The sequence below is a fragment of the Coffea arabica genome, chromosome 6c, assembly GCF_036785885.1.
Source record: "Coffea arabica cultivar ET-39 chromosome 6c, Coffea Arabica ET-39 HiFi, whole genome shotgun sequence".
NCBI lineage: Eukaryota > Viridiplantae > Streptophyta > Magnoliopsida > Gentianales > Rubiaceae > Coffea > Coffea arabica.
In genome coordinates, this window is record NC_092320.1 from 27,536,917 (window position 1) to 27,551,485 (window position 14,569).

Consider the following 14,569-nt stretch of genomic DNA (forward strand, 5'->3'; position numbering starts at 1 on the left):
TTCTACCACTAGTATTTAGGGTTCTTTGAGGGTTTCTTTTCTTTCACCCCAAATCCTCACTCTAAAACAGACACACAAACGACGTTTCCTCTCCGACAGCATGACTGCCCAGTCCCAGGAAGAACTCTTGGCCGCTCATCTGGAGCAACAAAATATCGATGTAATTTTAATCTCTCCTGTCTCTGTGGATATCTTTTGTATAAATTGTTGTTATCTAAACTTTTGATTTTTTTTTAAAGGAAATTAATATCTATTTGCTGCCTCAGTTGCAAAAAATTCGTTATTTGTAGTTCAGTATGTCTTTTGGAATCTATATTTACAGGAAATCCTTTATTTTTCTGGCCATATTGATCAACGAAAAGTTAAGGTATATTGATAGTCAGGTGATGATGTTGTGTTAGTATTGCGGCTTCATATGTTTTGCTGGAAAATTATCAATTTTGATGAAATGAATTGGAAAATGAACGAGAACTAACAATTCCATATTCAATTAAAGCAGAAAAATATGGTCTTTTTGGTGTTTCGTGGCTACTGATTAGAGAGGATGTGTGCTTCAAATCCAAAAATGTGTTGAAAATGAAGGCTAGTTAGTTAATTAATAATGCGGGAGTCAAGTTTTTAAATTGGAGAAAGATATAACCTTTTTGGGGTTTTGCGGGATTAGAAAGGATGTGTACTTCAAATCCAAAATTTTGTCGAAAATGAATGCTCGTTAATTAATAATGCGGTAGTCAAGATTTTAAATCAGTTTTTTTTGACATATCGGTGATTGCAAGGAGACTTTTGGGCAAAAAGATGCAATCTTTTGAAATGAAAGCCATAATATTTTTTCAACTGAGTTTGGGTGCATGGAAATGCACTAGGAATTTCTGTGAAACCATCGCATTTAGCTAAATGATATTACCCTTTTGAAAGCTGATAATGGAATTGCCCTTGGCTTCATGATGAACCTGTTGATTGCAACTTTTTTGCGTTGCAGATACAAATAAATGAGTGCTTCTAAAGTCACTATTATGTGATTTGGAATTTTGTTTAGAGGGATGCAATTACTCATAATGAACAATTCAGGATCCATTTTTTCATGTCCCCCATCTCTCATGAAAGTGTGGCACTTGACATTGATGAGTCAAGAAGGACTATTCTTTTGTTAACCTTGGCTTGCAATTTAGTAGTATAACTTTTCAGAGTGATTTATCAAAGGGTTGTGCTAAATTTAGCTGTGTGCACTATAGTGACATACTATAGTCATTGATTTTTAAGGAATCTAAGGTTGATTAACAGTTTAGCCAAGGCTTGCACTTATTAAGATATTGTTATCTCCAAATATCTAACATGTGCTCAAATGTCGCAAAATACTTAATTTGACAGGCAATGATGCCTGGGATCGCTAAGTCAATTTAGTTCCTGTTCTATCTCTTGTGGGTTTTGGAAAATAATTGTTTTTTTCTACTAAAGGTTCATAGTGATGGTTCAATTCTTCGTTTATTGCTTCTCCAACCTGGTGAAGATAACCCGCTAGAATGTCTTTAGCAGATGTCACTTTGTGGTTTACTGGCCTGTCAGGGCTGCTATGAATTTACCCCTTCATTGCTGTTTTAAGTTAAGGAAATGAAAAGAATGGGTACTAGATTCGTCTCAATTCTAGATGAATTTACAAGTGTCAATTATGGATTTCATTCTAGGCTGCACTAAACTCCTTTAAATTTTAACAGACCACTGGATCCTTTCGTCTCTAGAACACAATCAATAAATTTGTGCCTTCTATGCACTCCTCTCATCTTCTGCTGCATGGTTTTGATTCTGAAGTATTGCATAGTTAGAAAAAAACAAGCAACTGGCCAAAATCTTTTCAATATGGTTGATCTGCCTTTCAAAATTTTCCACTGTTGTCTTGCTATGGGCTAAAAATCTTTTTTCTCCTACAATCTGCCCTTATTTGTTCAGCTAAATCCTGCCTAAAATGAAGTCAATTGTTGCACTTGTTTGAATCTGCACTGCTGGCTTATTTTTATTTAATGATGAATATGCTGTTTTACAGCCTGAGGAACCTGTGATCGAGGATGACGATGAAGAGGATGATGAAGATGATGATGATGACAAAGATGAAGATGACGTTGAAGGTACTTGTACATTCTGTATGATATAGCACCTTGTAAACTCACTTTTAACGCTTTTTGTGGAAGCTTGATGTCGTGGACTATTCAATTAGAGAAATACAACTGTTAAAAGATTTCTACTTGTAAATGTTTTCTCATGAAATCTTACCTCTCATGTCTGGTTGGTGCAATAATTTCATGTTAAAGTATGAATTGTTTATAGTGTACGATACAGCCACATTCTGTGAGATTTGCATACATAAAAGCATATTCTTTCTGATTCAAGAAATATGCTAATGTGCCTGGATCTTCGGTTGGATATAGCACAACTCTTTGTCGTGCTTTTATTTAACTTCTTCGTAATTGAACATTATTTTGATGCTGTAAGAAAATATGTTATACCTTTTCATTAATATGACAAATTAAAACGAATTCCTCCCATCCTTTTACTGCCTGTTTGTTGCTCCACTGGTCATTTTCATTCCTCATTCCCTCATGTCTCTATTTTTCCTATATTCTATGTTCACCCAAATTTCCTGCTTGCTTTCTCCTCCCACCTCTGGCTTTCCTTCCCTCTTGCTCTCTTTGCCTGCCTCCACTTCTGGCTTCGCCCTTCTCTTAATCTCTCTCCCCTCTCCCTGCTTTTGTTAAGCATTTCTCATCTCTTCTGGCCCCTGTTACTCCTCCATTTCTTTTGCTTCCTCCTTTCTCTCTGCACCAGGCCACCCAATGATCATTACTTTAATGCCAACCTTGTGCTACTTAAACTCTTCCCTGTTGTTCACTGGCCGCTCTGCCACTTGCTTATAGCAAGCTCTCTTTTTCCTACACACCTGTTTCTGTTTGATGATGGTGCCCTGGTAGTGGTATGTTTTTGCTTGTGCTCAAGAAGCTATAGCTGTAGTCTTGTGGACATTTTCAGAGCGTTGGTGTGTGTTGGACTTTGTCAGAGCGTTGATATGTGTTTTTGTCTATGCTGGTGGAGTGTAGATCTCTATGCTGGCGGTGTGTTGTTTCTGCTATTTGGAAAACTGGAGTGATGGATCAGAGTTTTTCAGGCTTGGTTTTGAATGAGAAAGACTTTATTTTTGGTGTTAGTAGTAATGGTGGAGATGGTGGTGGGGTGGTTACTAGGCTGTATTATGGTGGTGGAATGTTTAATCATTTGTTTTACTTGGTAATTTTGGCTAAAATGAATCTAGACTATAAGTATGCCATTATAGTATGTCATCTGCTAGAAAATTGCTGTCCAGCTATCCAGCCAGTGCTATGTCTATGCTGGTGATTGGGAAGAAGAAAAGACGATTGTAGTGTTAAAGAAAATAATTGCAAGAAGAAAGGGGGGATAGATCAAGTGTGCTAATAATCTGTTTTGTGGTTGTGAAGGTAATTTGGCTGATTGTCAAATGATTCGCTTGTACCAATTAAAAATTATGCTGAGAGTGCAAGGGACAAATCACATGTTCAATTGATACTGTTATCCCATCAAATTCTGACATGAGTGTAATTTATCAAAACCAGATGGTAGGTACTTGTGATTTTGGCGAACTTCATGTCAACGTAGTTTTTTTGTGTTAATCACATCCAAATTTCTCTCTTTTTTTGCCTACTATTCTTTTCCAATACCTTTTCTCAGACTACTTGTGCAGAGTAGAGAAACTTTGATATTGAATACAACTTTGGTAGGAATATGCATACGAATTAGTTATGACTTGAGGCACTAAATTTTTGTTTCTTCTCTTTCCCTTTTGCCTTTTCCAAAGTGTCTTGAGTCTTTATGGGTTTCACATGAAAGATTCTTGCAAAGCCTGTAATTCACGTACTAGACCAACATTTCAATGTGGAAAGAGTGTCTTCAGTTCAGATGCTTGCAATGTTTTAATGAGCTACACTTTTTGCACCAACTTGCCATCATTCATTACTTGAAATGAAGCATAAACACATATCAAGGTGATCTGGCAATTGACTGCTTTGAAAATGGTTACAATATGTGCTTTGCATCTAGAAATTTCTAAAACTGCATACTTTATGAATGATATCATACTGCTTCTTGTCAGGACAAGGAGATGGTAGTGGAAGATCAAAACAGAGTAGAAGCGAGAAAAAGAGTCGGAAGGCTGTGCTAAAGCTGGGGATGAAGGCCATCCCAGGGGTCAGCCGGGTCACTGTTAAGAAGAGCAAGAATGTCAGTGAATTTAGATGATTTATGAATTCTACTGAAAAGTTATTTGTTTATTATTTTCTGTTCCAAATTTGGAGGTTGCTACTTTTTCTGAATATTTGACTTTGTTTATGTTTTAGATTCTGTTTGTCATCTCAAAGCCAGATGTTTTCAAGAGCCCAACTTCAGATACATATGTTCTATTTGGTGAAGCAAAGATTGAGGATTTGAGCTCGCAATTGCAAACTCAAGCTGCAGAGCAGTTCAAGGCTCCTAATATCAGCAATGTGATATCCAAGCCTGAGCCATCAACTGTAGCTCAGGATGATGAAGATGTAGACGAGACTGGTGTAGAACCCAAGGACATAGAATTGGTCATGACGCAAGCTGGTGTTTCAAGGGCCAAGGCTGTGAAGGCTCTCAAGGCTGCAGATGGAGATATTGTGACTGCCATTATGGAACTTACAAACTAGGAAGCCCTCCAAGAGTCTCCTGAGACCAATGAGGGTAGGATCTGTATTGTCAAGTTTTATATTGTTGTGGCTTTCTTATTGCAGCTCTTTTTCATTGACTTCTTTTTAACTACTCTTATAATGTTTGAGCTTATCTATAGAATGTTTATGAATTGTATCAGAGTTAGAAAAGTACCATGTGATTTATGATGTGGCAATGGCTGCGTGAGAGTTTTATGGCGTCATGTCCAGCTTCTTTGTATTGGTTTATAGCGTTTCACTTCCAAAGCAAGGACGCAGGAAAATGATAGAAAATGACATTATGGCAATTTGAGATCGCAAATCTCTGTGGTGGCTTCTGCTGATGCGATGCATGAGGGCCTTGCAACTTACTGATTTCTGGTGTTTCAAACGACATCGCCTTTGAAGATAAATGTGTTGTCTTGGGTATCTTCAGCTTCTAAGTGAAATTTTGTCTTAACTTCTGGGGAAAAATGCACTTTTCATCCTCAAAGTTTGGGGGGAAAAATGCACTTTGTCCAGCTTCTTTGTATTGGTTTATAGCGTTTCACTTCCAAAGCAAGGACGCAGGAAAATGATAGAAAATGACATTATGGCAATTTGAGATCGCAAATCTCTGTGGTGGCTTCTGCTGATGCGATGCATGAGGGCCTTGCAACTTACTGATTTCTGGTGTTTCAAACGACATCGCCTTTGAAGATAAATGTGTTGTCTTGGGTATCTTCAGCTTCTAAGTGAAATTTTGTCTTAACTTCTGGGGAAAAATGCACTTTTCATCCTCAAAGTTTGGGGGGTTGACCAATTTTATCCTCAATGTTTAGTCCCAAATACATTTCATCCTCAATGTTCCGTAATTTTGACCAATTAAGGACGATTGACGGGAATTGGAGGACAAATCAAAAATTGGGATGAAACTTTGCACGTGAGAAGCACAATTCGTTAGATCCAAATTTATACCTAATATAATCGAGTCAAACCGAATGGACTCACTTTTTCTAACGGACAAAAATGCACGAAATAGCAAAAGGAAAGGAAAAAAGCTTCTTTCTTCTCCGTTCTCAGTCTTAAAAATTTTTGTGCCAATCTTTCCATCCACTTTTTGAGCATCTGCTAGCAAGAAGGAGGGCATAGACAGCATCCGTGGAGCATTTTAGGTGAAGAAAATTATGGCATTGCGGAAGAAAGAGCTCCACATTTGTCCACCCCCAAATTACAGTATTTATACCCAAAATCAACAACTACATTGCATAAAGATATGTGTTTTTTTTGGAGAAGGAAACCTGATATGTGGTCCCTTGTGTTTGTACTGTTTCCCCACTACAATTTACGGTTATTTTTTTCCAGATCTGGCCATTTGCATGAGGTATAAATAAATCAAAAAATTTGTCTGGGTTTGATTATTATAGTGTGAATGTGGTCCCTTATGTCTGATGATAGTTGCCGCTTGACTATTATTTTGTGGTGAGAGTGATTAATAAACAATAATACTTGGTATATTTTGCCGGCCATGTGTATCTGGCCATGTGTATGGAAAAAGTGAAAGTGGTCCTTGTTTGGTAGTTTTTGTGTGGGTCAACAATTTGTTGTGCTGAAATGATGAAGTTTTTTTTTTTTTTCCTGAAGAGTCTGATGTATATTATTTTCTTTAACCAGAAACAGGCAGAACATTTATTACACTAAGATGTCACCATGGAGGCCTCATTTCATATACTCCTGATCCCCATTACGAAGGTGGAGATTTGTGTGTGTTTGACTATGTTGAGAGTATAGGTCTAAGTGTTTTCGAAGTGGATAGATTAACTGAGAGTGCTGGTGTATATGGTCATAAGGTGTACTATGGTTGGGAAAATAACACCTTTAGGAGGATAGACAGCAGTAGGGAGTTAAATGGTTATGTTAATGGGGAGGTTGGACCAACTAAGGAAGTTAACTTATATCTTGAAGTATCTTTTCATGAAATTCTAGTGCAACAACTTGGTTATGATCCGTATGAGGTAGATGAGACAGAAAATGAACTCCAAAATGGTGATGATAACAACACTGTTAGGGATGAAGGTCAAGGAAGGTGTGCTGCTAATAATTGTGATAATGATTCCGACGCAAGTGATGAGACTTTCTTTTCAGCTATTGATTCAAATTATGAAATAGGTGATGATGCTGATGATGGTATATTTCATGATAATGTTGACAAAAATGCTGAATGGTTGGGAGTAGATAATCACAGGAAAGAAAATGTGATTCATGATCCTTTGAATGAAACAGAGAAGGTTCCTGATTCTGATGAAACAGAATAGGTTCCTGATTCTGAATCTGATTTTGAAAGCATTCATGAGTCTGATGATGAAGAGTCTAAATTGAGGTCTCGTAGTTTTGATCCTAAGCATATTGACAATCCAAAATTAGAGCTGTATATGTCCTTTACAAGTCTGAAACTTTTCAAGACTGCTGTACATAATTATAGTGTGAAACAAGGCAGGCCTTATAAGTTTGTGAAATAAGATAGAGTGAGGGTGAGGACTAGATGCAGAAATAGTGAATGTAGTTAGGTTATATATGCTAGAAAATTAAGTGGGGATGGAACTATTCAAATAAGAACATTTGAAGATAATCACACATGTGGTTTTACATATGATAACCCTCTTGTGCATTCTGGATGGGTAGCTAAGAAGTATTGTGAAGAGTTTAGGTGTAATCCTAAATTAGAGTTGGAGCATTTTAGGAAGACAGTTTTGAAAGAAAATAGGTGCTCTTTCACAAAAAATCAAACATATAGGACAAGGAGAAAAGAAATGAAAATTGTTCAGGGCAGTGAAAAAGACCAGTACAGCAAATTAGGAGTTTATATGCATGAAATTCTAAGATCCAACCCTGGTAGCACTGTTATAATGAAAACTGTTGATGACTTCAGAGACTCAAAAACAGGGAAAGGCAGATTTGAGAGGCCGTACATCTGTTTTGCTGGAGTGAAGCATGGTTTCCTAATTGGATGTAGGCAATTTATTGGAGTAGATGATACTTTTTTGAAAGGATCAGTAGGAGGAGTTTTGCTAGCAATTGTTGGAGTTGATGCCAATAATGGCATTTTTCCAATAGCATATGCTGCAGCAGAAGGTGAAAGTAAGGATTCATGGTGCTGGTTCTTCAAACTATTGAAAGAAGATTTGAAGATTGAAAAGGATTATGAATGGACAATAATGAGTGACAAACAAAAAGGTCTAATTGAAGCATGTGATCTGATTTTCCTAAATGCAGCCCACAGATTTTGTGTGAAACACTTGCACAATAACTTTTCATCTGCTGGTTTCAAAGGAGAAGGTTTGAGGAGAGCGTTATGGACTGTTGCCAAAGCAACAACACCAGTTCAATTCATTAGCAGAATGGAAGCAATAGCTCAAATTGATATAGAGGCAGCCAGGTGGTTTGATGACAAACCACCAAGTCAATGGAGCAGAGCTTATTTTAGCACTCATCCTAAATGTGCAATGTTATTGAATAATATCTGTGAGTGCTTCAACAGCAAAATTCTTGATGCTAGGGAGAAGCCAATAATTAAAATGTTTGAAGCAATACGGTTGTACATGATGCAGAGAATGCAAAAAAATAGGAATCTGGCCAAAGAGAAGTGGCAGACTTATCCTTATTGCCCCAAAATTCTTCACATTATGCAGAAAAATGTAGATAGAGCACCTGACTGTTTTCCATTCAAATCGAATGATGGTCTTTATGAAGTCAGTTGCCCATATGGTGACCAATATGCAGTGAACATCAAGGAGCAAACATGCTCTTGCAGAAAATGGGAATTAACAGGTATTCCCTGTCCCCATGCCATTGCTGCATTGTGGATGGCTAAAAAGGATCCTCTGCTATATGTTTCAAAATGGTATACAGTGGAGACATATATGAAGTGCTATGAAGGATCAGTGTGTCCCATGAATGGAGAAAGTGAATGGGGGCTTACTGATGTTGGTGAAGGTCCTTTGCCACCTTATATGGGAGAGCACCTGGAAGGCCTAAGAAGCTGAGAAGGAGAAGTGCAGAGGAAGTTCAACAAGCCAAAGAAAAAACTAAGAAGAAGGTGACAAGAGTGGGACAGATTAACAAGTGTAGATACTGTCATCAAAGGGGACATAATATGAGGTCCTGCAAGCTTCTCAAAGATGCTCAAGATCCTGCAGTTGCAGAAACTGATATTAGTTCAAGCCAAGTTGTTGCTTCTACCAACAATCCAGCTAGCCAAGATGGAAAAAAAGTTGTAAGTTGTTTTGATGACTTGTTATAGCTATCTGTGCTATTTGGTATATAAATGACATGTTTTCCTTTTAAACTGTAGGGAACAAAGAAAACCAAGAAGCCTGCTGCTGAGTCTTCAAATAAAAGGGTAGAAAAACCTGCTACATCTTTTGATTTTTTTGTCTTTATGCAATTTGATTTTTGCTACCTCACTGTTTTGTGCAGAAGAGACATAGACGTACAAGAAGAGTTGCAGCTGCAGTTTGTAATGATGATTCAAACATTGAACATCAACAGGATGCTGAGCCACTGGTTGAGATTGACATAACATCCTCTGCCTCAGATCAAGTAGACAAGGATAAGTACGAAGTGTTTGGGCTGTCAAGGTCTCAAGTGAAATATAGCACCAAGGAACCCAGAATACAAACTAAAGAACAAGTACAGATGCCCTTCAAGATTAGAGATGTTCATATGCATGTTGCTGCTGCTGGCAAGGCAGATTTAAGTGTTCCTAGTTCATCTAGATCGAAGGGAAAGGAGAAACTACTGTGATAGGAGAAACAACATGCTGAATTTTCTTCAAGCCAAGTTGCTGCTTTTGTAATTAGTGAATGACTTTTGTTGTTTCAACTTTTGCCTTGCCTAGTAATTATGGAAGTGCAAGCTGTAATGTGATAGCTGGCTTTATTTCATTTATGGACCCATGTTCAACAACAGTCATGTAGTTTGCTTTATTTCATTGGGAATGCACTTTAATTGTATTGAAGTTATGATATACATATATGGCAGCTGTTTTCATGTTCATCTGTTTGTATTTATTTACATTTATATTCCAACTTGGTTTATCAGTACATGTGGGACAATCTTGGTTTATCAGCTTAGTTGCCAGCTTGGTTTATTTGCATTTGTTTTCCAGCGTAGTTTATTTGCATCTGTTTGTATTATCAGTACTTGTGGTTTATCAGTTCATGGCCATTTTATATTTATGATATGAACAACACTTTGACAAGGACCATTTTCTTACACTCAACGCATAGCTTTACAAACAAAATAAATTACAGAGTTAATAAATTGCATTGTTGCCAAATGCATTTCCCTTCCTAAATCCCACCTTTTACATAAATTGCAGAGTTCATTTGGAACCTTTGTACAAACAAAATAAGTCCCTTTCTATACCCTGCAATTGGATATTACTTCATAGGGGAAAATGCAACTCCCGTTCCAACAACAAACACAGCCAGCTTCAAAATGTTCTTCCTTTTGCAATTTTACCAAAATCACTCCAGTGTTAACAGCAACTTGCCTCCCTTTACTTTTCCCTCGTCTTTACTGCTCCAACTCATTACTAGCAAAACCACCAAAAGCACAATTATTATAATAAAAAATTTCTCCCTCTTACGCATTATTTCAACTTGTTCTTCCATTTTGTTAGTCTTTTTCAGCAAACCAGGAATGAGAACTCTCCCTCTTGGACAAATTGGCTCATCAACCCATTCAAAGTACCTGCATCTCTCGGGTCTCTACCATAACAATAATGACATTTCTCAGAAATTAGTTAGCTAAATTAACACATTGAAGGACCAACATTTTTAGACAAATATTTCTTACCGGCCACAGAGAGCAACCAAGGAATCTTCTTCCCGAATTCTCGCCGCGCCAACAGGTGCTCATTTTTGTTCTTAACCCACACTTGCAGAATGGAGTTGATGAACCACTGGAGACTTCAGAACTTCTGCTCCTCATTTAGGCAAAAATGAGAGCACAGGGAGCTCCACTGCCAGATGCTCTGAGGATGAATGTTTAAAGCTGCAAAGATTGGCAAGAAAATTTTGGGGTTGAAAGGCAGAGGGAAAAAGGACGACAATGGAGCTCTGTCCGTTGCATTTTGTTCCTTTAAAGTTAGCTCCATTCGATTTTACCCATTTTTTGTTGGGTAAAACCGTTGGTTGTAACGGTCAATTGGATATTTCCCGTCAATCGTCCTTAATTGGTCAAAATTACGGAACATTGAGGATGAAATGTGTTTGGGGTTAAACTTTGAGGATAAAATTGGTCAACCCCCTAAACTTTGAGGATGAAAAGTGCATTTTTCCCTAACTTCTGAGATGGTGAAATTTGGTATGTCAAGGACTCGAGAGACCTAATAGGTTAGAAGTTAGTCGTTATTTTATGTTTAATAGATTAGTCAGGCACCTGCGGAGGTCTCTAACCCTACCGATTGCTCAATAGGTGTCAAATATCATAATTTTTTTTTACCTTTCCAAAACGATTGATATTCAAATATTTTTTCTTAGAGCGTATTGATTTGACTTCATAAGTGGGATCAAGCATGTTGCTGTTAAAAGCAGAATCTCCCATGTTTTTTTTGAGAATCTCCTTATTGTTTCTGAGTAGCTAAAAAGTTATTTATTAACTAGAAGGAATTTGGTTTAAATGTAGGACATCTTTTCAGAAGTTTTCGCAACTTAATCATAGAGGATGGAATTATCAAAGATTTGTCCTTTTTGAACTTTGTCTTTGACTCACTGGAGACCTAGGAAACAAATAGAAAATGTGTGCGAATGAGATATCTATCAACAAGAAGGAAAAGGCATTCATAATTCAATTGAATGTTATTATTTTGTTTTCGAAGTATGATATGATGATTGAAAAAAAAAAGTCAAAACAATCATGGTAACATTCAGTTTCCTTGAGTGTTCTTTCATGCCAAACTTTTTCATTGTATTAACTAAACGTTCTAAATGTTTGAATGATATTGAGGTAATCTGATTCTTTTTTTGATGTAAACAATAGTTATATCCTTTCACAGCCACGTAATAAAAGGGAAAAAATCACCTATGCTTCAAAAACATGTATTCTACCTTTCTTTGCTATAGATTAATGGTCAATTGGATAGCACGTTTTAATACATGTAATGCAACGTGGAATAAAATACATTAATTTTTATTTTTGGAGTCTACGAAACAAATAAATTCACAAATTATTATGACTGTAGACAATGAAATTTTAATTAAATTTCAAAATTACCATTGGTCTATAAGTTATTTTTATGGCTCATTTTTGTCCAACGGAATAGTGACATGCATCATGTACATTTGGAAAGATTGGTTATTAAACAGCCAATTGTATTTTGCCACGTGTCAAGTTGGGGGTGTTCCAATCAGTTGAAATTGCTGGAACATCTATAACAACCAAATCATATCTACATGACTCGGACATTTTTGGATAAATATCTGAATATTTATTTCTTATTAAAGAGATAATAGAAATAATATTTAGAGTTGTTAATCCATATATCTCTTGTATACTGCAATAGTTTGCCCAATCAAATGATGCCATGTCACGTGTCCCCACGAGTTTGGCCAATCGAAAAATTACTTATCTCTTTATTCATAAATATAAAATGAAGAGGTAATATTTGACTAGTACAGTCCTAATATGACTGCACGTCTTGCAAGACAGGTAAAGTAGTACACAGGTCTTCAACATCTACCTCTTGCTACAGCTATAAATAGGGGCCTCTCAATCAAATCAAGGACACACACAGATACACAGAGGCATCAAGAGGCATCTCATACACTCAAGTATTGAAGCTTCAAGTTACGAAGGTCTGGGTCTCCAAACTCCTCAAGTCTTCCGCATATCAAGACTTGAGTTTTCAAATATTTTCAAGTTTTTCAAATCTTCCATATCAAGATTTGAAAGAATTAGTGGTTGATCCAAAAACAAGCTGCGAAACCCTTGGATTGGTGTTCGAGGAGAAGAATCGAAGGAAGCTCTCCATAAGTTCGAGGCATGCTCAGTGGGACCATCTATGCCTTCCATCTCTTCTCCTCGAATATTCAACTACGTATATCACCAATGGCACCAAAGAGCAACAAAATCATGATTGCACGTTCCAAGGCTACTGATGCTAAGTCTATTCAGGAAGCTGCAAATGTTGCCATCAATACCCGCGCTATTGGTCCTGTGACAAGGAGTATGACGAGAGCCTCCACCTAAAGTAGCATGGAAGCTCCATCGGCGCCAACTCCCGTCTTTGGTTCGACATCACCAATGAGCTATTTCTCCACGATAGGGATCCAAGACGTTTCTGCCTCGATTGAGAAGGCTCTTGCCATGCTCGAATTTGGATCCGAATCCAATTTTTCTAAGCATGATGATGATTCATCAAGCACTGGATCAGCCTCTTCACATGAAACTCTTCATTCAAGATTTTCTATTGAAGATTCTACCGCTTCTTCTACTGCAATGCCTGCCATGATGACAGATACTTTAAGTCTAGAAGAATAAGTTTCGAATATGTCCAAGATGATGGAAACCATGATGAAACACATGAAGGACCAAAATGCTCTCATTGCTCAACAGCTCACCCGGAAGGATCACGCTCCTGAAGGAAGCCATGCGAATCCTAAGGAGCACCAAGAGCGTGAAATTTCTTCATCTAAAGGCAAAGACAGGGTGGAGGAAGTATATGTGACCGTCGATGGAACTATCCCCGTGGAACAACTAAAGGAACTTGTTGAAAGCGTGATCAAAAATAAAAAAGAGGGTGGTTCAAAGTCAAGGTTTTACCTACTGCAAGCCTTACACTGCTAGAATCGACAATCTAGCAATGCCTGCTAGATATCAACTGCCTAAATTTCAACAGCTCGATGGGAAAGGTAGTCCAAAGCAACATGTGGCCCATTTTATCGAAACCTGCAATAACGCTGGAACTTATGGTGACGTGCTAGTCAAACAGTTCGTCTGATCTTTGAAGGGCAACGTATTTGATTGGTACACTGATCTCACTCCAGGGTCCATCGACAGTTGGGAACAGTTGAAACAAGAGTTCTTGAATCGCTTCTACAGCACTAGAAGAACCGTTAGTATGCTGGAGTTGACTAACACTCGTCAATGGGAGGAGGAACCTATGGTCAACTATATTGATAGGTGGAGAAGTCTGAGTCTCAATTGCAAGGACAGACTGTCTGAACCCTCTGCCATAGACATGTGCATCCGAGGAATGCATTGGAGCCTGAGCTACATTCTACAGGATATACGACCGAACACATTTGAAAAATTAGCTACTTGTGCTCATGATATGGAGTTAAGCATCATGGCCAATGCAACTGATGGGCTTCCTATTCAAGATCCACGATTGCAGCCGCCTTGTCAAAGCAATGAAAGGCAAGAAAATAAAAAAGGGGGCAAGCCTCCTTCAAAATTCAGTAATAAGAAGTCCATGACAATAAACACAGCTCCTATAAAAATTGCTACCAAGGTGAGTCGAAAGGTCACCGAAAAGGTAGACTCCCCTCAAAATAGGTCGGTAAGAAAACCTACTCTAAAAGAAATGCAAGAAAAAGAATACCCCTTTCTTGAATCCAATTTCTAAGGGATGTTCGATAATTTTTTCAAGAAGAAACTCCTCGAACTTCCTGACATGAAACGCCTAGAGGAAGCCGATCAAGTCAATAATCCAAATTATTGTTGTTATCATCGCTTGATTGGTCACCTTCTCACTAAATGTTTTCTCTTTAAAGACAAAATTATGAAATTGGTCCGTCAAGGAAAAATCCTTCTTGAGGAGGATAAAGTATCGGCAAACCAAACAACAATAATGT

General features: G+C 37.6%; 2 protein-coding genes across 2 annotated transcripts; both read left to right on the top strand.

The window, feature by feature from the left end:
* Window positions 1-4,954, top strand: LOC113693869 (nascent polypeptide-associated complex subunit alpha-like protein). The gene is made up of 4 exons (XM_027212623.2): window positions 1-160; window positions 2,039-2,120; window positions 4,154-4,281; window positions 4,398-4,954. Exons 1-4 carry the CDS (start codon window positions 101-103, stop codon window positions 4,728-4,730), a joined length of 603 nt encoding a protein of 200 aa, XP_027068424.1. The 5' UTR covers window positions 1-100; the 3' UTR covers window positions 4,731-4,954.
* Window positions 4,955-7,519: 2,565 nt separating this feature from the next.
* On the top strand, window positions 7,520-8,752 carry LOC140008720 (uncharacterized). The gene has a single exon (XM_072053575.1). It carries the CDS (start codon window positions 7,520-7,522, stop codon window positions 8,750-8,752), a length of 1,233 nt encoding a protein of 410 aa, XP_071909676.1.
* Window positions 8,753-14,569: the final 5,817 nt, after the last annotated feature.